The sequence below is a fragment of the Anoplopoma fimbria genome, chromosome 12 (genome assembly GCF_027596085.1).
Source record: "Anoplopoma fimbria isolate UVic2021 breed Golden Eagle Sablefish chromosome 12, Afim_UVic_2022, whole genome shotgun sequence".
Classification (NCBI taxonomy): domain Eukaryota; kingdom Metazoa; phylum Chordata; class Actinopteri; order Perciformes; family Anoplopomatidae; genus Anoplopoma; species Anoplopoma fimbria.
This window is the reverse complement of record NC_072460.1, coordinates 3,291,696-3,314,069: the sequence shown is the minus strand read 5'-3', so window position 1 is coordinate 3,314,069 and position 22,374 is coordinate 3,291,696. Positions and strand designations below refer to the sequence as shown.

Here is a 22,374-nt window from a genome sequence, read left to right as displayed (position 1 = left end):
TCTCATTTTTAACAGTAAACCATGTTTTTGTTTATAATAAGATGATAAAAAGACAAAAAAAATTAGCAAAATATTCAATAATGTTCGTTATTGAATGAATGTCATAAAAATAACATGTTGAACCTTTAACTGTGACACATGTCAGAATAACAGATCAGACCAAAAAATTCAAGGGTTGGGGTTGATGTTCTACGACGGCAAGAAAAACAAATTCTCATAAATGCATAATACATTTATGAGAAAAAAACCCAGAAATGATCTGAGATTAAATGGAAAAGTGCAAAACGGCGTTAATGCCGTCTGAATTTTGTTGCTCCGAAAGTAGTGTTTTTATAGTAAAGATGACCTCTGAGCGAGGTGAAGGCCCTTAAAGATACATATATGCGTGTTCTTTCATTTGCTGTTGAAATTGAAAAAATAAAAACAATAAAGATTTAACATATTGATAGTTTATGGAAATGAATCCAGGAAGGCTGGATTTGAAATTGTGGTCAAAGAACTGGAACAGCTTTTACCTTGTGATTCCTGAGGACGAAGTTTGACAAATATCAACGTAGAACAGGTTAATATTATGATGAATCACACTCAGTCGCACAGATGAAGGTGAAGTGGTTCATGGAAAATAACCTTAAACCTTAGTAGCAGGTAGCTTAATTTCATTTTATAATCTAACTGATCAATCACCCTGTCAGTCTATGAACAAAAAAGCAAATGTTTGATTACTGACTTGAGATTTAAAGGTACCCTGTGGAGTTTATGACCACCAGCAGTAAAGACTTTACGAGCCTGTCCCAATACAAGCACGTAGTGAACGTAGTCGTTGTGACATTATCCATTGGTATCAACTTTTTTTTAAACTTAGAGGTCAGCATTTTGGCTTTCGACAATCTTAACTTTTTGGGCTAGTGAATGGCCAATATTAGGACTGCGGAGGAGTGACGTAGTAACTCTAAATGGGACCATAATTTACTAAATGAACATCATGCTGTATTAAAGACTTAAATCTAGCGATTGAGGCCGTAAACACATGTTTACAATGTTTACTGAGGCTATAAATTAAGTGAGAAGTGGGTTCATTTGACTTCTACTAGACTTCTATACAACCAAACTCCTTTTTGCAACCGGAAGAGTTGTCCCTGCTGGCCATTTGAAAGTGTAACAACGGAATGAAACAATTTAATTTGTGTTTGCTAAAACACAACTTAACAAACTTGTGGACTGCTGTTGTTATTATGCTGGCTCCAGCATCGTATTTTTACAACCTGACCCTCACTATTTCCTCCTCCCTCCTGCTTTTGGCCACAACACATGAACACATTTCACCAGGCGGATTTCGGACCAGCTGTGCCGCAAGAATTCTCCAAGCAGGACAAACCCTGTGCAAGAGAAAGAAGTCTAGGAAAGATTAAAGATTACTGACTCATTTAGATGAGCTCAGTTTAGTGGCCATAATTGATTATGTCAGTTAAACAATAATATGCATCACTCCAGTCAACGTTTTATGTTATTTTTCGTCGTGTCTCCTAAATCAATTGGAGAAAGCTAACCAACTAGATTAAAAAGATCGTATGTCATATTTGAGTTGTCATTTGAGTGGATGACTTACTTTTGCCTGCACTGCCAAGAGGAGTGTGTGTTTTTTTTGTGTTTTTTTTTAAGTGCTTCCATCACTCCACACTCTCTCAGAAGGCACAGGAGCTCAGCCCACAGTTGACTTATTGGGGTGCTGTTTTCTGTTTTTGCGGTTTCCGTCGATATCCATCAAAACCATTCAGGTCTCGAGCCATTCACTTGCAGTGCAGCGGTTCAAAGGCAGCATAGACCTGTAGCTTACACACTCTCCTGTTTCAGCAGCTGCTGCCAGAATTTGTCTGGGTTCTCCCTCAGACCCTAAATCATGGTTGCGGCACTGACCACAAAGACAGAATCATAAGAAGCCAGCGCTCTCTCTCCTCTGCTGCTGTTTTGTCTCAGAGTCTGCAGTATTCGATAACCCAGCAGCCCACAGTCTGGATAGTCTATAACTCAGGCCTGGATCTGGAGCTTAATCTTAAGCACAGGATGGGGGTCAAGAAATGGGGAAACCAAGACTCGGGTTACCCTCTAGTCCAAAGGAGAAGAAAAGAAAAACATACTTCCATCATTTCAAGGAGCTGTTCTGTCCAGCCACCACCAGCCCCCCTAACACGCACACTCGCACACCTCCAACCCGGCTTCCTGCTGTCTCGCCGTGCGCCATTTAGTGCAGGGGAAAGAGCAGAAGTGGTCATGCTGCGTGGTGGGGGCTGGGTTTGCTTCAACATACGTCATCCTTTAGGACAATCCATCCATGCACACCCTCACACATGCAACACACAACATGATGTAACCATTAGACGAAAATGCAGGAGCTTTTCTCAAAAAACAACCACGCAGCTAATTTTCATTTTTTTTTAAGTGTTGTTGACAGCTAGAAACCGAGCACTGTAACCTTAGTGATCCCCTTTATACATGTACAACTTAATATTCAGTCATGGATTCATACTGTTCGTTGCTTGCCACCCTGTGCAAGTTGGTTCTAATAAATTCCTGTTTGAAAACTTTATTAAAAGTTGCAATATTAATACATGTCAGATCTGGGATGAATAATTAATGTTATATGCTTAATGCTATAGATTAAAAAAGCAATGCAGAATTTTTCTTCCGCGTTTCCTTAGGGAATCCTAAAAAGGCCATTTATTGTTAACAAGCTCATTAAAAATGAACTGCTCATGTTAAGTGTTGCCCTATCTGAGGCAGAGCATTTTATTAGAAATGTATGACATCAGGATGAGCCCCTTGAGATGTATCATCTGGTTTTAAAGGGACTCCCAAACAAATACTCACCAAACAAGTGGAAAACAGAACAATAAAAGACACAATGTGACATAACGCAACAATCAACGAATAACTAACTAAATAACTAAGAGTGAGAGAGAAAAAAGAAGAGCGTACAGGCTGGAAACAATGATCTATATCTAAATAGACATTGAAAACATTACTGAAAAACATTGGCAATCTGTTTTAAGGCAAGAAAACAAAGCATTTTTTTTTTTTTAATTAAGACAGAGCAAACTATTCCAACAGAAGGAAAGCTTTTCAACCAACTTCTTTAGATAAACATGGGACTGTAAGAAGGATCTGATCAGAGCGTCTTAATGAATCATTTATCGTATAAGGAACAAAAAACAGTTTCACACAATTAGGACAAAAGAATAATTGGTACTAGTGAAACTGAAGTCTTATGTTAAGATGGAGCAATCTGAGTGTGTCCAACATTATGAAATTGTGTGTAAAAAGACAGAACAACCTATTATAAATCTGCAGAGTCTGTTATGTGTGACAATGACGGGATGGAGACCGGTTTTAGTTTCAGCGTGTGCTCTCTTTTACAGATGCTCAACGCCATCCAGCTGTTTGGTGCCAACCTGGACGACTACCTGCACTTGCTGCTGCCTCCCATCGTCAAGCTGTTTGATGCCTCGGATGTGCCCCTGCAGGCCCGCAAGTCAGTACACCACATGGCTGTCCCTGTGCTAATGTAGTCCGAGTTTTAAAAGCCATTCTAACTGGATTTATTCATTGTTGTGTTATCTCCTAAATATGATTTTGATCTTATATGCTCTTGGGCCACAGAAATGAAAAAAATGTCACTATATTAGCCAGAAAGCAGAACAGAGTTGCACTGGTAGTATCCTTTAAAGCATAACACATTTTATTTGCCCTTGTGTCGGTTCAAGTCTCTCTCTCCTACTACTGTTTAAGTGAAGCTGAGTGTTTTGTGTTTATCCGTTTTCCCTCTGTGTGCCTCAGGGTTGCCTTGGAGACACTGGACCGGCTGACGGAGTCCCTGGACTTCACCGACTATGCCTCACGCATTATCCACCCGATTGTTCGCTCACTGGACAATACGCCTGAGCTGCGCGCCACCTCTATGGACACCCTGTCCTCGCTGGTATTCCAGCTGGGGAAAAAGGTAGCTACCTCTGTCCCCAGGGCTCCCATTTAGATGTGGCTAGTCTTCAAAAGAGTACTTCCAGCCTCCCCACTGCTGTGCTTCACATGAACAGCATTTCGGTAACCCTCCACCTCGTACCAGTCTTAATTACCGGTACTTCCTGCCAGACTGCTGATGTAACTGACCGTTTGGCGGCAGGGGGGTGTTTATGAGAGTGGATGAGGTCACATTTACCCCTCCTTCTCCTCCCCCCGAGGCGTCCCCCTCCCTTATCCCTGAACCCTCCTATGGTTTTCAGGCCTAACCTCAGAAGCACCAGCCCACGTGCAGCCTCGTCTGGCAACAAAACGTGCAGGAGGAAGCTTTTGATGTGAGGCTCGTGGTGGTTAGAGACAAGTGTAGGATTTCCAGTTATTTGGCTTGTGGTGTCGGGAAAAGGCAAGCCAGACTAAACCACAGGAATCCCACATATACCCTTTTATTTACTCTCCTTCCTTATCCCCTTCATTTTCAGTACCAGATCTTCATCCCCATGGTGAACAAAGTGATGCTGAAGCACAGGATCAACCACCAGCGTTATGACATACTCATATGTCGCATTGTTAAGGTGAGTCCCGACCGATTTATCCAGGTTTTCACCAAAAGCAATGATACAACACACATTTTCAACTTGCCCCCCTGAATTCATTGCTCTTTGCCCAGTCAGGCTCAAACAATATAACCCGTCACGACACGGAGTAACTGCACACGGTCAAGCAATCAATTACAAAAGTCGTTACCATGCTTTGTTTATCAACAGTTCAAGGAAATGCACTTCTACATTCATAAAACATGTTTTGAGGCTTGACCTAACAGTTTGTCTGTGGGTGGGCTGTCTGTCTGTGTGTGTGTGTGTGTGTGTGTGTGTGTGTGTGTGTGTGTGTGTGTGTGTGTGTGTGTGTGTGTGTGTGTGTGTGTGTGTGTGTGTGTGTGTGTGTGTGTGTGTGTGTGTGTGTGTGTGTGTGTGTGTGTGTGTGTGTGTGTGTTTGTGACTACATTATAGGGCTATACTCTGGCTGAGGAGGAAGAGGACCCTCTAATCTTCCAACATCGCCAGCTTCGTGGTAACCAAGATGCCCTGGTCAGCGGGCCAGTGGAGGCGGGGCCTATGAAGAAGCTTCACGTCAGCACCACTGCACTTCAGAAGGTCAGAGGGGGATAATTGATATTGGGGCTTTCATTGCGAAAGGGTAACACACACACAAGTCCAGTGTTGATTTCGCTGGCGTTGTTGTTGACTGCATTGTGCTTGTGTACAGGAAGCAGCCTTGTGTACAAGCCGATAGTTTACTCGTAGTGATGACATCCGGACCAACAGAGTAGAGATTAATTAAAGGAAAAACCTGAACAAATGATCTGAGAACCCCAATGAACGCAGATGCTTCCATTCAGGTCACAAGAGGTCACTGAAAGCTTCCATGAATAGGAAAGTGATGTGAATCATATGCCGTGGCTTTCACGGTCACTTGATATCAACTGAGCTCTCCACCAACATCATCGAAACGCCAAATGAGGCAATCTTTTGGAAGAATGCTGTTTCATTCTTTGGGTCGTAGCAAAAGAATTGTGTCCATCTGGGCCAGATGAGCCCACATACACATTACCTGTGACACTCAGGTCTGGAGAAACAGTGTTGCTCCCACGTAGTTCCCAGTGAATGCTGAGATGGAGGATTTTTTGTCTCTTCACAGGCTTGGGGTGCCGCCAGGAAGGTGTCCAAAGATGATTGGCTTGAGTGGCTGAGGCGCTTGAGTGTGGTCCTGCTCAAGGAGTCGTCCTCTCCAGCCCTGCGATCGTGCTGGTCTCTGGCCCAAACCTACATCCCTCTTGCCAGGTTGGGTCTAAGTCTCTAGTTCCTTTCCTCTTCCCTTTATTTCTTCCACATCCATGATTGACCCCAACAGCTAAAAAACAACATAAATAATCCCCATGGTAATGCCAGCAAGCTAATCCTGCTACTTATTCATTTGCTGGTGTCCCAAATTCAGTTAAAGCTAGTTATTTTTGCAGAATCTACATTTTTTTCAATTTTGGCACACTTTGTTTTGATGTGTATTTGCTGTTTCTCTGGTCCACAGGGACCTGTTCAACGCAGCCTTCCTGTCCTGTTGGTCCGAGCTGAATGAGGACCAGCAGGATGAGCTCATCCGCAGCATCGAGTTGGCCCTCACCTCCCAGGACATCGCTGAGGTCACGCAGACTCTGCTCAACCTGGCAGAGTTCATGGAGCACAGTGACAAGGTTAGCATTGATTCTCAGCCGCTACTTTAAACCATAGAATCCCTGTGATATCGTTTAGACTCAGGCACACGTGTGGTTTTATAAGAAGGCTTGCAAGTCTATATCTAAAGTTCAATTATTTAAAATTCAAGTTTTTGTGCATTTTAAAGTGGTGGGAAATAAAGCTTTTACTGTTTCATTGAATTTAATAACAACCCGCCCACCATAAATCTACAAGGGTAAGATGTTACCCATTACTCAACTAGAACCTGTCAATTTTTAAGCTTTTATATACAAATGGTTCAGCCCATTTGTGGAAGGAAATGTACTACATGATGTTGAAATAATATTCAAAAATAGGCTGTACTTCCCTGGCATCTCCAGCTGGCAGCGCAGCAGCAATTAAACCTCATCTGTTTTAATGTTGTCTTCGTTGGAAACAATGATGATGGTTCACTTGGCTCTGATAACTTAAAGGGCTTTTTTTGTCATCAATGTATCCTCACACTAAGTCGTGTGTGTGTGAAAGCATCCAGTGTTTTCAATTTACGCATCTGCCGGAAAAATTCGAACGGTGCGTCAGATGCAAAACAGAGTGTACGACCGCAAATAACAGAACCTGCATTGAGGAGCTCAGGAAACCTACCAGTGCAATAACAAGACGAACCAAGTCTCCTCGTTTGCCCTTTATATGTTGTACAGACACCATTACTACAGTTCACCACAGTCAGGAAACCAGCGTCACACTGTGGTTTTCAGTGCTAGGTGTTGTTTAAATGGATTGTGTGTTGAAGGTTTGTAGTACATTATCCTTCTTGACAATTATTCAAAAGTCGCAAGAGGAGGGCTGATCAGAAACCAGTCTGGATGCTGCTATTGTGATTTAAAAATATAAACAGGACGAGATGACACTTAAAACCGCAGAAATACTTGTTGCACTACTCAAAAAGTTAACAAAGAAGGCCCTTCAAGAGTGCACTTTCTCTGTAGTCCTCTGTTTGACCGCACATGTTGAGCTAATTAGTGACGCAACTGTTACGTTGAGGGCAGGGACCGTCATGGCCGGGTCATAATATATTATTTCAGCAGGGTTACCCCCTGCTGCAAGGCTGCAGTAGAAACAGACATAAAGTGTCCGGTTCCAAGCCAGTGGAAAGAAGGGCATAAGATGTTTTCTTTAGGTTTCCAGACGACCTTCTGCACGTTAACTCGATTGCTCCGTAAAGCTACCTTAGCTACCTTTCAGTCATTCACAGTTATTGCGTTAAACTAAACAATTAAATATAGCGTACGGTTAAATAATAAGTTATATCGATGCCGCAAACCCAACTAAATGCAGATGGAGGACGGTAGAGTTCATTTGAGTTTCATTTTATTTAGGACACAGCTTATTTTATACAATTTTGTTTCCTTTTCCAGGGTCCCCTGCCCCTCAGAGATGATAATGGCATCGTGCTGCTGGGCGAGAGGGCTGCCAAGTGTCGTGCCTACGCCAAGGCTCTGCACTACAAAGAGCTGGAGTTTCAGAAAGGGGCCTCTCCGCTCATCCTGGAGTCTCTTATCAGGTAGGTGGTCTGAAAACCTCAGATGAAAAAAAACATGGCTTTTATAAACTGTGAGAAGTTGAGCTCCGTCTTCATCACAGTATTTGACTGACAACAGCAAGCACACATTTGTTCTTAACATGAAAAGGAAAATAAGAAATGAATGGTGGGCCGAACTTATTATTATTTTTAATTTTTTTTATGTAATCTCTCCCTTGGTCAAAGTAACAGTTAAACAGTTTTCTTTAATTTAAGTTAAAGTAGAGTCAAAGAAATGAATAGTTTCTTCAAAGTTAGGACTTCTCAGTAACCTTGAAATCATAAAATAATTCAGTGTCAGTGGGAGGTCTCCACCCTCTGGTCTACATTCCTCCTAGTCACAAAAACTAGGTTTGACAGGTGCCTCTGTGATAAACAGTTATTGCATTACAAGTTATTGCTTAAAGACAAACATTAAACCCTTCTCTCAAAGTCAATCTTTATTCAGATAAATACACAAGAAATTATATTGCACATATCTTCCCATAAGCCTTTGATATCTTCTGTCATCTTTTCCATTCCCGTCTCTCATCCTTCTTTATTTCTATGCCTTTGGCATGGGGTGGAGAAATCTGTTTTCCAGGCATCTAATTGGACGCTTGCCTCCTTTTCATCTACGAGTGTCTGGACTTGTGTTTCTCAGGGGCCTGTTTTCAATTTCTCAGGAGCCTTGATGATGATGAATGATGGGAGCCGGCACTCTGGTGTTTTCAATATCCCCATCTGGTTCTCACCTCTCCAGGATTTCCCATAAAAAGATCCAGAGGCTGGTGTGCAAAAAGCACTATGTAAAGCTGGCTCTACTGAGTCGCCTCTTATTTTAAAAAAAAAAAAAAAAAAAAAAAAAAAAAAAAAAAAAAAAGAGGAAAAGAAACGTTGATAACTGACTTTTTGATGACAGGGAGGCATCGTCACTGCTATTTCAGTAACTGATGAGTCATTGTGTTTGTAGATAAGTGTGCTGTTATTTCAGGGATTGTTTTTAGTATTTGCGAAAGGAACCTTCAGTTAAAATTCAGGTTATTGAATCTGAATAGGTGACACACTTGTAATAGAACACATTTTATGAGTTGTTACTGGTATGAATAATGTGTGAGGGATTTTAAGAAAATCAAAATAATTAGTTTGTGGTTTAACTATATTCACAGGCCTCATAGCTATGGATAGAGCCAGGAAACCGGTCACATTTTCCCCATTCACCCCAACAACAGAGGAACATTGTTAATTGAGCTTTTGGCCTATGGTGTTATGGTAAATCATGCAGGGACTTTAAATTGACCTGGATGAGTAATTTGTTTCGGTTGTAATTTACATTTTGTACGTTTTAATTAGAATATTATGATGGGGCGTAAGCTGCTTGATGGATAATATAAAGGTCTGAAAAAGGGCTCCTTCATTTACAGAGTAACTATGACTGTGGTGGTTCCATCACCACTGTAGCTACTGAAGCTGGGCATTGTTGCATCTGGATCACGTGTCAATAATAAATGGGTAGCCATAATGTGACCGGGCTGTAGTCATGGAAATGCACAGAAATGAAAAAGGAAATAGAAGTATGTATGTAGTTGTAGTTTATTCAGCTGTACAGAAGGCTGCAAACTGTTAAGGAAATCAGATTTTATGCTAGCCAACCAGTGTGGCTTTGGTGCATTAACCTATTTTACTTCTCAACTGCTCAGTGTATGAGTAGACGGGGATTGACAAAATAACAGGAACCCTTGTACAATGTAATGTGATCTAGGAGCCATGCAATGTACTGCACAGTACTGTACTGTTTCTCTGAGGATGTTCTACTTTTTTTATGGATGCATCGGATGCGTGGATTACATCTGTCAGAGAGAAAGAATACCTCATTCACATTATAAGTACAATAATGTGTATGGCTTTATAAACATGTAAATAGCAGGAATACCACTGTTTCAAAATCATCTAAAAAATCTAGCCTGCAGATTTAGCCTATCTTCCACCATATTAACTTCCAAAAGGTTGTATTTGTTGCAGAGCTGCTGCAGTGGATTACATTACAATGTCCTATAACACAGAGACACGATTCAAAGAGTCTCGTTTTTATATAAAATCACTGTTCCAAGTCAAATTCAGGTGAACTTATGATACTGTAATCACATGAACCATTTTTTAATACACACAGACAACACAATGTGTTTCCTCAGGCTTAACCAAGCCCGTTACAGTGTTTGGATAACCTTTAGATAGTACAAGCCATTTCCGCGTGATAGTTTCTACAATTCTTTGGGTTGTATTACTTGCTGAAGGAGCCCAGAGATCAAGTCACAGTCACTTTAGTTTAACCATATCTTCATCAAATAATAAGCGCAACTCTTTGCAGCCCTACTTGCTGAATTGTAATTCACCAGAAAAATAACCATAAATTCCATTTCCAGCAGCTTGGTTTCCTAAGTGAATCGTGCGGTGTGTCACCCTCACACCATTCACCACTGTTCAAGGTCTGCTTTTGTTGCCGGGGGCACAAGTTTGAATACTTTAAAACACTAGAATAGAAGAAGCAGGTCATGTGTCACCGTCCAAAGGTCCCATTTGGGTGTCCTTCATTCCACTGTGGTCATTTCCTCCCAAGGGTAGGGATAAATGTCCAGCTTTAATTAGATGTTTACCCCGCCTGTGTCACCTTGTTAAAGGAAAAGAATTTCACTAAGCCTACCGCTGAGCCTGTATAGGCCATGCTCCCTGGCTTTAGGTATTTGTATGCTCTAAGGAATTCTTTGTTGTTTCAAGGCATAGCTAAATGGTGTTATTGTTTTCAAGGCAGTTAACCTAGAGGCATTTAACTCGCTGGCAGAAAAGAGTTTGTGTGGTCTTCAGTCCTGTATTTGACTAAAGTGCCCTGGGACCTTTGGCCAATATGTCAGTAGATGACTGAAGGGTCAGAGGTCGGTGGCTCAAGGCAAATATGTTGCTATTATTGGACATGAATGGACACAAGACTGCGTTTTGCTCTTAGACATTGCTACACTTCAACTCTGCTATTTCACCGGTGAAGAGAATAATGTTGGATTATGAGTTATGCACCATGTTTCGTTTAAAAAATATGTTTATTTTCTATCACGTAAAACAACATAATTACAGAGCTGTACACATTTTACAAATGACACATTTCCATCATCAATGGTTAGGGTTTTACAATAAAAGGCAGCGTGCCTTTGGTGGTTGATCCCATTCATGCAACTCACAAAGATCCCTTTTTTTATTAGTTCCTACCAGTCCTTAATGGTTTATACCTGAACCAGACTACTCTGGACTGATTCGTGCTATGATCCTTACATGTGTTACTTGTGTTAACTAAAAAATACATCCTAGTGCTTTCAAGACAAAACGAGAGAAGGAATCGAAATCCAGTCACCCTTACGGGACAGTGGTAAAAGAGCATCTATCAAAGCATTTGAAAAATAGAATATTTTACTGATAAATACACATAATGAACTACAATTTACAATCAAACACGGCAACAGACATTACTCATTCATCTGACAGGACAGAACCATCACTTCTACTACATTTTCATTCCTTTCGCAGTCAAGGGAAGGCCACAGTTTGGTTGAACAGGTATAAGTGAGATCGCTCAGCATTCATGCGTATCATCTTGGTCCAGCACACACAGCTGAAGCACTTATGGTTGAAAATCCACTGGTCGGACCTTCATCTCCACTTTCTTGAGGGAGTAGTTGGACCCGTGCCAGCCGTACCAAGTGATCCCATCTGGGTTCTTTGTTATGTGCTGACCGTAGCGGTAGAAAACGCCATTCAAGTTTGAGTCAGTGCAGCAGTTGTACCAGTAGCCACCTGGAAGGAGATAAGGGATAAAATGATAAGACTTAATGTTGAGTGTAGGGAAATGTGTACCCGTAACGTCTAATTTAAATGACTGCATGGGATTTTTTTTTATCTTTTGGGGTTTTGCTCTCATAGTTTACCTTTGCGCAGGGAAGCACAGTCATCCACACACTTGTCATTGTCCTTGTGGATGGTGCTGAAGTTGGTGTTGTTGTGGTAGCGCAGCGAGTCTCCGGCGTTCCCGCTGTAGTTGGCGAGGAAGAGCTTGTAGCTGTTCAGCTCATTGCTCACGGTGAAAAAGCCGTATTCAGCGTAGCGCGTTTGTCCCTGCCAGTCCTGGTTTGGAAAACATATATAAAATGATTTAAGGAGGGTTATAGAGCCTGGGAATATTGGCTCTCTAAAAGCTTTTTTGATTCATTATTCATTTTCTGGCAGTACCAGTAGGAACAAATTGGTTCTGTGTTAAGGCCTTCTAACTTTTGGCTAAAAAATGGTTTATGCATGGTTAACATATTTTTCTTGCTCTTTGGTGGCTCAGCCCACGCTTACACAAGTTCCATGTTTTCCAACACGTACCTCCATCTCAATCCGGAGCATACTGGGCTGCCTTGTCAAACGGAAGATGTGGTCATTGCCGAGCCAGAAGTCTCCGCGGATGGATCCAAATCCATTCTTGTACTGCTTCCAGTCACGGTTGAATGATGTTAGGCCGACTTTGCGCCTTTGGATCAGAGTCCAACCACCTCCATTCGTCTCCATATCGCAGAAGACCTGAAAGGATTCATAAAAAAATGTAATAGAATGCAGATGCCTCACTATGCTAAGCCATCGACACAGCTCTGAAGTGTAACTTACGCTTATCTCAGGTGTACCCAGAAACTCATCTTTGGGCAGTTTGTACTCTCCAGAGATTTTGTAGTTCTTGCTGTACAGGGTTGCGCAGTCATATATGGCGTCTGTAGAAAAAAAAAAAAATCAAAAAACTCTTCAGTTATGATAAAACCATATGCAGTTTTAAAAATGTCAATGTCATAAATTTTAGCAGCTTTATGGATATCTGAGTGATTGGGCAGATGAAAAAGTGACCTTTACCCCCCACTTAAAGCAAAATAGATCAAAACAGAGTGGAATCATGGCTCAGAGTTTTTGCAAAGTTCTTCTATTTCACTCCCCTCCCAGTATGGTGATGCCATTAATGGGGCTATGAGATCACTATGGAGCAAGGAGCCCAATGCTTTAAAAAGTCTGTGTGAATGAAAGAGAGATGGAAACCTTCCACTTCTTTTAATCTTTGTGTCCCTTCCTGTTCTGCCCTCCTGTCTCTAATTTACTCCAGTTTTAAGAAAAGGCCTCTGTGTTCCCTTTGCCAGTGACATAAATGTGGCCCTGCTCGACCACACAGTTAAGGTATTGAAATAATAAACTACGTCATGCCTGGTTAACCTCTCTGCGGCAGCCAGCGCTGATTAGTGGCGTGTTAAAGTTGAGTTGAATGTCGGAGATGATTTGGCTTTGATGGGAGCTCTTTATTGACAGCCCTGCAGATGGGACTCCAAATGAATGCTTTAGGCCGCTGTCGGGCAGGTCCGATAGGCGTGTGCACTATAATCTATAAATGGATGAGGCTGATAATAGCTTTTTTACAGCTGAAATAAATATATAACGTCTTGGCTGTTTTGGAAAGTTTAGGTACTCGCAATGCAGTGAAATGATGGCTTGTTATTTTTTTTTATCAATTATCGTTTCAATTCAAAATTAGTACTCTCCTGAAGGAAAATAAGCCAATGTAGTCAAACTAAAAGTGACAATTCATTTGAAACTAAATTTAGATGGTTAGAAGACATATGGTATATTTTAAGTTCAGACATACCTAAAATCTTTGTCCATATGTGAAAAAAATTCAGGAGTGTGAATTTGACAACAGCTGGTTGCTCAAAATATGCGTTGGAGCCACTGATGGATCGCTGTTTTTCCACGTGTGAACATTTCACATTTTACAACTCTCTCCAGCTCTATTTTCTGTATTTAAATTTGCTTTCATGTGAATTCAATTTAGCAAAAAAAACAATTCCCAGTTAAGCTCAACTTATTCATGCAAGCTTTTGAGATGTCTGCGGACAAACCATCTGGCCATTTCCTTTTTGATGCTCACCTGATGAGGTCTGGGGAGCAGACTGCAGGGTTTGCAGCTGCATGATCTCCACACGGTTGTTGATCTCCGAGTACTTGCTCTCCGCCTCGGTAACCCGGGCTTCCTGCTGCCGGTTCTGCTTGTCCAGCTCCATCACTTGCCTCACGACGCTCACAAAGTCCGTCTCCAGCTTGCGACTCATCTCATCGAGGATGCTGGTCAGATTTGCCACCTGCACCTTGAGAGAGCGCACGTCGTCGCAGCACTGGCCCTTGGGAGGCTTCGGAGCGGACGATCTCTTCCTTGGATTCTGGGCCCACGTCTCTGCCAGCAGGAGCAGTGTGACCCCCAGAGCCACTACGATCAAATTCACTTTTGCCATTTTCGATGCAAAAGTTCAGGATTTTCACAAGTCTTTCGATCGCTTTGGTTAAAATGTAGTCTGTCCCTGAAGAAGGCCTTTGCTGGAAATATCAAACGGACAAAATCTTTGTTGGACCAGTTGAGTTGGAGCTCCTCTTTGACCCAAACGGCTCACCCAGGCTCTGTCCTATTTCCCTCAGTGAAGCCTTCCTCTGCCTGAACATCTTAAATATTTTCGCACGAGGGTCCTCCCCCTCTCTCTCCCGGTGCGCACCAGTCACCGTGCTGACCCTCTCCAACCTTCAGCGTGGAGGGGCCTTTCCCACCCCTCCTCCCCCTGGCCCCCTCCACCTCTCGCCTCGTCTTACTTTCACTCACTCCACAGAGGTTTTGCCCACGTTTCTTTTCTCCCCCGTCAGGTGTTTAGGGTTTTTTTTGTGGCAGTTCTTTGCCTCTGCCTGGAGGGGCAACACATGGAGCTGAGGAAACAAAACAAAGACTACTGTCCGAACTCATTGCACTTCCACCCACACGCCACTTTGTGCAATGTGGAAAGAAGAGAACTCTTGAATACTTCAACTTTTAAAGTCATTTAGCTGTACAGAAACATCGTTACAACGTTTGACTACCTGTTTTATGCTTTAAGGCAGTTGTATGTCATTTCCTTCCTTGTCTTCACACCTAAATTACCCTGGTAAGAAGGGGTTTTATGATATCCCTGAGGCCAACCTTTTCTTCATTAAATTGGGTCTTCACATGCCAAGAGGTGAGTGAAGTCACTAAGCACTCTTAATTGTAGGTTAAGTGTTCTATTGATGCTACCCTTTTTGGCAGATGTTGAAACAGGCATGTTTTCCACGGAGCCTTTCAGCATCGGATTTCAAAAGGGTTTTCATACAAGGAGAAAGGCTTAGTGAAACCTTCGGGATAGAATTGGGCCAAAATGCCGTTTCCGTTAAGTGGAAAGTATTTGTGCAGGAGAGGACAGGCAAAGTCTGAATATGCCGTCTACATGTGTAAAGGCTTAACATTTGCCATCACACATGCACTGCATTTTTTTAAGGAGCTAAAATGGTATACTGTTACCCACTTGAGAACAACAGAATGAGGTGATATTCCTGTGGCTTTTATGAATATCTGAAGGCTGCTTGTATTTTCTACACTGTGTTATGGCACAGACAACACTGACATTGGTTTGAATGTTGCTTTACCACCACAAAATCTATTTTAAAATGATTTGACAGTAATACGGGAAGCGTTGGAAAGGAAACTCTGTAGTTGGACAAAAGCCCCATTAATATTCCTTTAACTTTTTTTTTTATGCAACTCTGGTAGAGCTGAAACTATTAACAGAACATTAACCAATACTTGTTTTTAGTCTTTAGTTTATTCAGGGGAGTTTTACTACGAAAGAGGCTCCTCAGATGCAAAATGAATCACTGTTGTCCATTAATACTTCTGCTCTTAGTTTTTTCATGTGCACATAGCGTGTATTGGAAGTCTCTGTTAGTCTGGTAGCTTCTTTATTGCTGCAGAATTACAATGGTCTTGAAGTTGTGCTGACAATGGTCCTTTAACTTAAACGGTTTGTCACCTTTTGCACATGAAATAAATTGACCGCCATGTTGACCCACTGGTTTGACCGGGTCTCTCTGTCTGTCTGAATAAGTTACAAAGGAGCTTTGTACAGTGGTTAGTAGCAGGTTTAATTTACTAATTCACTCCATGTTTTTTTGTGGTACTGTACAGTGTTTTTTTACACCTACAATTGTGGAAGAAACAAAGCAGCCTTGTACCAGTGAAAGTGTTTTGCTGGTGGCTTGAACCACCATTTACAAACTGCCCCTGAATGTGGTGCGTTTTGTGTGGCTTAAATGACAGAGTTTGCAAAAATTCCTGCTTTTGGCTCACCTTCTCTTTTAAAATTTCTAACATGCCAATCACTGGCTGGGGCGTGAATATAACTCCTTTGCAGTGTCAGACATCAGAGAGACTTTCTTGAATCCCAATTCTCTGGAATTTCTATCTCATCCCAACTTCCCCAAGGAGCTGCCAGCCCTGCCAACTTAGAGAAGACGCACCTTCGACATTGAGACAACAGATCATGCATGACTTTTATGGTACTCGGCTACGTGTGATCATTGCCGTGCAAAATGGATGAAGTGCCAGAGTATGCTGTAAATACAGGGAGTTGTGCGTAATACTAACTGAGACACGGCTGGACCAGGACATTCCTGTCAGTTTTTGCTTGAACTTCATGGCTTTTCCCTCCTTCTTATGGACACTAATGGAGTTCCTGGAAAAGGCAGGGATTGAGGTGTTCGTGCATTCATGGAAGTTTTTTTGACCTCAGGCCTTTTTGTGTCCGTCCTGCTAAATGATTGGCAGGTGACCCTTGGTTTCACTCACTTGGTCAGGCAAACAAATAAAGAGCCTGGATCGTTCTGCCCAGCATCATCTTTGTGTCATGGAAACTGCGGTTTCTGAGCAAAAAATTCCAAAATATTACATAGTTACTGCTTTGATGCTCAACATTTGGATGTGTACAACTCTTCCTTTTTCCGGGCCTTTGGCTTCTCGAATGTTACCAGCCACTTTCTACAGCTGGTCACCACTTTGCAATTTTCCATTTGCTCCTCTTCTTTTTTTGTACATTGACATGTGCTTTTAGTTTCCTGTATTTGTTTGATTTGTAAGACGCATATGGGAGTAATAAGTCATTAGTTGTCTTCATACAAACATAATAGTCCTCATGTTCAGTTTGCGGCAGTTTGTGTCATTAATTGACAGACAAATTCTGCTTTCTGGTTAGATCATCAACATCATACTCCACTCGATTACCCACATTTGTCAAAAACATAACAACAAGAACTCTCCGTAACGTTATGGTCAGCCAATATTTATGTGGCTCAGTCACAAGTACCTAACCACAAACAAATGTGATGATTGCAGGGTAAGTTCAGCCGCCGCGCAATGTTCTCCTGGGCTTACCTTTCCATTATATTTTAGTTTATATCTACAGGAGAGAACGGTTATTGAGTTAGGATAAGTATTGTAGCTTTGATATGTTTAATATAATTGAGTTACAATCACCACTAGTTCCAACGCTGCTGCCAACAAAGAGACAGCAGAAAGTTTACTTGTCCCCTACTTTTAAAGAAATCTGAATGTTTCCTCTATTTTCATTTTCACCCTAGGTCCTGTCCTAATCCTATTTCCTCAATTAGTATGTTTCTAGTTAGTGATGTTACATTGATAATGTAATGTTTGATGGTGTGCAGTGCCTGTTGACCTCCCTTTACATCTTAACCCTAAGTCACTGAAGTGCGTCAGTCCCTTTTGGTAAAAAAAGGTGGATAATTTGCCCTCCTGGAATTTCTCTTTGCTCGAACTGCTCTGAGTCACATCTCACTCTCCAGCAATGCATCCCAGCGGCATCACTTTCCTCTGGTCCTGGACTTTGTCATTCAGATGCTGTTTTATATGTTTAGCGTCACGCTGTTTTCCCCTTCAAACCGGCTTCTTTAAGCAGCATTCACCCTCTAACTATGTCTCACCAGGCTCTGTGTGAAGAATGCATGGCTCCTCTTAACATTAGAGGTATTCACAAAACTTTAACCAAAGCCCCCTTGTCTTTATATGACTTCCTCTGGAAGCCCGCACATTTCATTGAACAGATTTTTTCCTTTAGCCTATGAGACAAGTTGGACACCCCGCTGTGCTAATTGCAGCCGTCATCTATCTTTTGATACGTGCGGGCTGACAAAACAAAGAGTCTTTTTTTTTTTAATCAGCACATTCTCACAGACCGCTTTGGTGTCCCTTAATACACTGGAAAAACGTTTTGTAATCAAACGGTGACCACCGGGGCCAAGCTGTCAGCGGCGCGCTCATGGGTTCAATTACAGGAAAGGCAGGAGGCGAGCGCAGGAGCCAGTGGATTCCAGAGCTTCTATCTCAAATCTTTGAATTACATAATCTTTATTAAAAGTAACCTCTTCCACCTGTCAGCTCTGTCCGCACAGAAGAGCCTCAGCTTGAATTGTACAAATTGTTTCAGTTTGGCTTATTGAATGCTTTATATTTCCTTTGCTTGGACTTGATTTGTAAAATCGTTAATGTAACATTTATCTTATTGTAAAGATAAACCAAACCTATCAAAGGATGGAAATTGGAAATGGACTATCTTAACAGTCTAGCTTAATTATCAGTTTTCATTGAAATAGAAATCACATGCCTGACAACCCCCCCTTACCTTTATAAAATGACCATTGGATGGCTATTACCCTAAAATAGTTAAAATAGTTTTTTCTGTCTATAAATATAATATTTCAGTTATTGTTGATTTTCTACTGTTATTTATTGCTTATTTATAATACATGTTTTTTTCTTGTCTTTCTTCTACTATGTCTCTTGTGTGCACTTTACTCTATGCTGCTGTAAACCTGCAAATTTCCCCGCTGCGGGACTAATAAAGGATTATCTTATCTTATCTTATCTTAAATTGAGACACTTAAGGCAAGTAGCTGAGTTGCCATGGAAATAATACAATGGATCATGATCTGCAACTCAGTTAAAACTGGTCACGTATGGGGGGGTGAAATAAACTGTTCCATATTTTCCATAATGAAGGAGACAATATGCACCGGGGTATCCCTCTCTCAGGCAGACTTCATGCACTGGCATACCATGGAGCGGTCTGGTGGCTTAAGCTGGTGATGGCTACCAGGTGGAGTGTGTTGTCGCACTGCATATGCTAATCAGGCAGCGGCCGTCTGCTCACCACCCTACAAACCAGTTGAACTGGGACAATCTGTACTGGAGGGGAAGAACAGCTTTAGAAAAGCTTTGTATATGAATAGTTGGCCATGTGGCACTTCTTCAGAGAGGCATTTCGTGACACCAAGATGTAAAAATTGTTGTCACGGGACAGAAAACCAAAACCACTTGTGTAACCATTAAGGGGTTCCAGTGTTTTTAGCTAAACATGAAGTGTTTTTAGCTTTGTTGGTATGAGAGAGATCTCAGGCATTTAACTATTAATTAAAGTAATTTAAATGTGAAAACTGTTACTTTTAATTAATAAAAAAATCGATGGAACCAGTAGAAGTATACATACCATAAATATAAATTACAGCTGGTGTTTAAATGAGACAACTGCACACACTCCCTGTTTCCATTGTTAAGGAGACAAATCAATTCCTGCATGATCAAAACTACAACAGGCAATGCAAGATAAATATATCAAACATCCTTCATTTGGAAGTATTCAATGGTTCATTTCACAAAATGTTTTGTCCATATGTCTGAATAATTAATAAATCTTTCCAAAAACATAGTATACGGAATTCTTTGTCCACATAGCAACTGCAGCATTCCAATGAGGTAGCTGGCTGGGGGGGGGGTGGTGCACTGGAGACTCTTTGTTCTGTTGGCCTCCTGACCTAAAGGTGAGGAGCCCAGGAGACACATTCTGTAGTGGTGTCCCAGTGTGGTGATAGTGGTGGTGTAAACACGTGTCGAATGGTTTCCCTGGCTGATTTCTCCATGGCCCCTTAACTTCCTTGAGGAAAAAGAAAACCAGAAAAATGCAATAGACGATCGATCTGTTTTCTCTGTGTAACCCATTGCAACAGAGACGTTTTTTAATTAATGCAAGTAAATCAATGTCTCATTTGCCCTTTTCCTACGTACAATGCCACGTTCCAAAGTACTACGCTTTATGATGAGCTTCACTGACAGAGCTGATTTTGGTCATCTCGGGGAAGTAGTTTCAAGTCAAGGGATACTAAGTGTTTCCCCATGCTGCGGCATCTGTTAAGCCATGAAACAACCAACCTCTTGTCTTGACGTTTTCAGAGAAATGAGAGACAAAGGGCCAGTCAGATGGTGTCAGAGATGAGTTCAACCCTGCTTTAGCGAAACACATCCCAGGGCAATCTGGAAGGAAGCGGGTGAGGTAACCCCTTCCTATGCCTCCGTGCTTATCTCATGCAGTGATGCACTGTGGGGTTTTTTAAGGCACGCAGAGGTCAAGACCCGCATTCAATAATGACAACATGTTGCTCATTATTTCCAAAGAAGATGTGCGCATGCCAGCCGGGAAGATTTATTTTGAGTTTAGGTATTACAAGTTTAAGATTTAGGTCCATTCAGATACTATATGGTCTGTTAAGATATCTGAATGAATGATGGAGTCATTTATCAAAGCACACATCTCTGGGCTTCAACCGGTTTGACGATGGTAAGACATAGGATGTCCGTATCCATCAGATGTATTGAATAGATAACTCATTTATACCAAAGGTTGGATATGTTCCATGCTTAAACATTTGTTACTTTGTCCACTATTCTTTTGTCTCTTTCTACTTGAATCATTTTTTTTATTTTCATTTCCTTTTCTTTTCATATGTTTAAATGCATTTACCTTAGATAAAGAATGTTGGGGTTATAGAAATAAATCTGCTTTCCCTTACCCTTCATCATCTGATCCACGGGTTGACCTTCAGTTGTACAGTGTCATTTTCTTTCAAAACTCAGTCATGCTGCTAAAAAGAATATCCAGCTGAGAAAATAGGAATCTTTTTGGCCCATTAATGTCAATCATTTTCTAATTGCCCATGACTGAGTGGGATTGTTGGTGCAATTTTTTTCCTGGACAGAGAAGGAAAACAAAGGTAGTTCATTCTACATTGGTCATTGTTGGATTCAGTGAACAGAGGAGGGTCTTTTGAAGCAAACTATTTCCCCCAAAAAGAAGAGTTTTAGGATATGGGCCGTCTTAATACTATTTTATGTTTATGGAATCCCATCAATCTTGCGAAAATGCAGTTCCAACACTCCATGAGCAGTGTTTAATTCACATTTTATAATGGTTTGCATTCATGCTATTTGTGTGTATCTATGTTTAGGTTTTTGAGGATTTACTTTTCATACTTGTGCCACCTGTTAGCCAGAACAAAATAGTTGTTGTTTTGTAAAACAGGTTCTCCACCTTGGCTCTCGGTAGCATCTCCCACTGCTCGACATGTGTTCTCATAAACATGAGGTCATCTAAGATTAGATGTTTATTTCATATTTCATTTCACAACATGGCCCCCCGTGCCCAAATGCCTTGGCATTTTTTGTTAATCAGCGAAGTGAAAGCTCTAGGTCCACGAGTTTCTCATCTGTAGGCTGCTCGGACAAGGCCTGTGCAATGGAAAGAACCCCCCCAAGGTGCTAGACAGTTGGGTTCACTCTGCCTGGGAATATTGTTGATTGCATTTTGGCTGCTCCACAAATGAACAGTTCTTAATGCACAAAGTCGAAAAAAGTGTCAGACAGCTAGTGTGACTTGTCCTTCAGTGGAGCAAACGTAAGTCTCAGTGGTGTGAAGGTTAATCAGCTGCTGTCTCGGCAGGCCTTAGTCACATGTAAGGACTTTGCCTACTTGAGGTGTCCAAAATTCATGCCCCAAGGAAGCTTCAACAAATAAAACTATGAACCAAATATTTATTTGTTGTATATTGGTGGCGTTTTCTCTAGTAAAGTGACTAAAGTAACTTCTAGCCCAATTCAACTAGCTTTGTTTATTGCAATTTCAACAACTTTGCCCTCATGGTAAAGTTGTTGAAATTGCAATAAACAAAGTTAGTTGAATTGGGCTAGAAGTTACTTTAGTAAGTTAAACACGTGGTTTAAGTTTGTGATTTTGCATCTAGATTTTTTTTCACTACATATGGTTAAACATTGGTGGAAATTTTAATTGAACTGTTTTTCAACATTTTTTTTGTTTGCGTATGCTCTGTCAGTGCAGTATCCATATGTTTTGCACCCAGTGAGAGACCTGCAGAACAGGCTTCAGTATACCTACCTTCAATGGGGAATCAATGTACTGCCATGATATACCTGTTGATAGCCATTATAATATAGGATATATGTTTTTAAGAAATACCTGAATTTACAAATGTTTAGCATTAAAGTATAAAAAAAACATAGTGAATCAATTCAATGGAACTTGATTCAGCTTTTACTCAAACAGTGTTTAGAAAGCCCATCCCATTTTGAAATTACACAAAGGAATGGAATCAGCTCTTGGCAAGCAAAGGGCCCAAAAAATCAGCAAGGATCAAGTGGATATCTTCCTAATTAGATTAGATTAACTCCAATAGTGAGGCTCCATTTTTCCTCTCGATGAGATCCATGTCATCTTGCCCTCTCTGAGGGGAAATATCTGCAATTTCCTCAGAGATCATGCTCTCTTCTCA

At 41.3% G+C, this 22,374-nt stretch overlaps 2 protein-coding genes across 5 annotated transcripts in view; one reads left to right on the top strand and one right to left on the bottom strand.

Moving 5' to 3' along the window:
• Positions 1 to 22,374, top strand: part of mtor (mechanistic target of rapamycin kinase) — an 81,726-nt gene that overhangs the window by 20,339 nt on the left and 39,013 nt on the right. For all 4 annotated transcript variants that reach the window (XM_054608455.1, XM_054608454.1, XM_054608453.1 and 1 more), the window contains 7 exons: positions 3,414 to 3,526; positions 3,832 to 3,994; positions 4,491 to 4,583; positions 5,019 to 5,162; positions 5,707 to 5,849; positions 6,094 to 6,256; positions 7,655 to 7,800. In XM_054608455.1, coding sequence (XP_054464430.1) covers positions 3,414 to 3,526; positions 3,832 to 3,994; positions 4,491 to 4,583; positions 5,019 to 5,162; positions 5,707 to 5,849; positions 6,094 to 6,256; positions 7,655 to 7,800 — 965 coding nt within the window. The remainder of the gene's footprint in view (positions 1 to 3,413; positions 3,527 to 3,831; positions 3,995 to 4,490; positions 4,584 to 5,018; positions 5,163 to 5,706; positions 5,850 to 6,093; positions 6,257 to 7,654; positions 7,801 to 22,374) is intronic.
• Positions 11,465 to 14,144, bottom strand: angptl7 (angiopoietin-like 7). Its single transcript, XM_054608456.1, has 5 exons — positions 13,784 to 14,144; positions 12,487 to 12,587; positions 12,208 to 12,402; positions 11,769 to 11,964; positions 11,465 to 11,637 (listed from the first exon to the last, which is right to left on the bottom strand). Exons 1-5 carry the CDS (start codon positions 14,142 to 14,144, stop codon positions 11,465 to 11,467), a joined length of 1,026 nt encoding a protein of 341 aa, XP_054464431.1.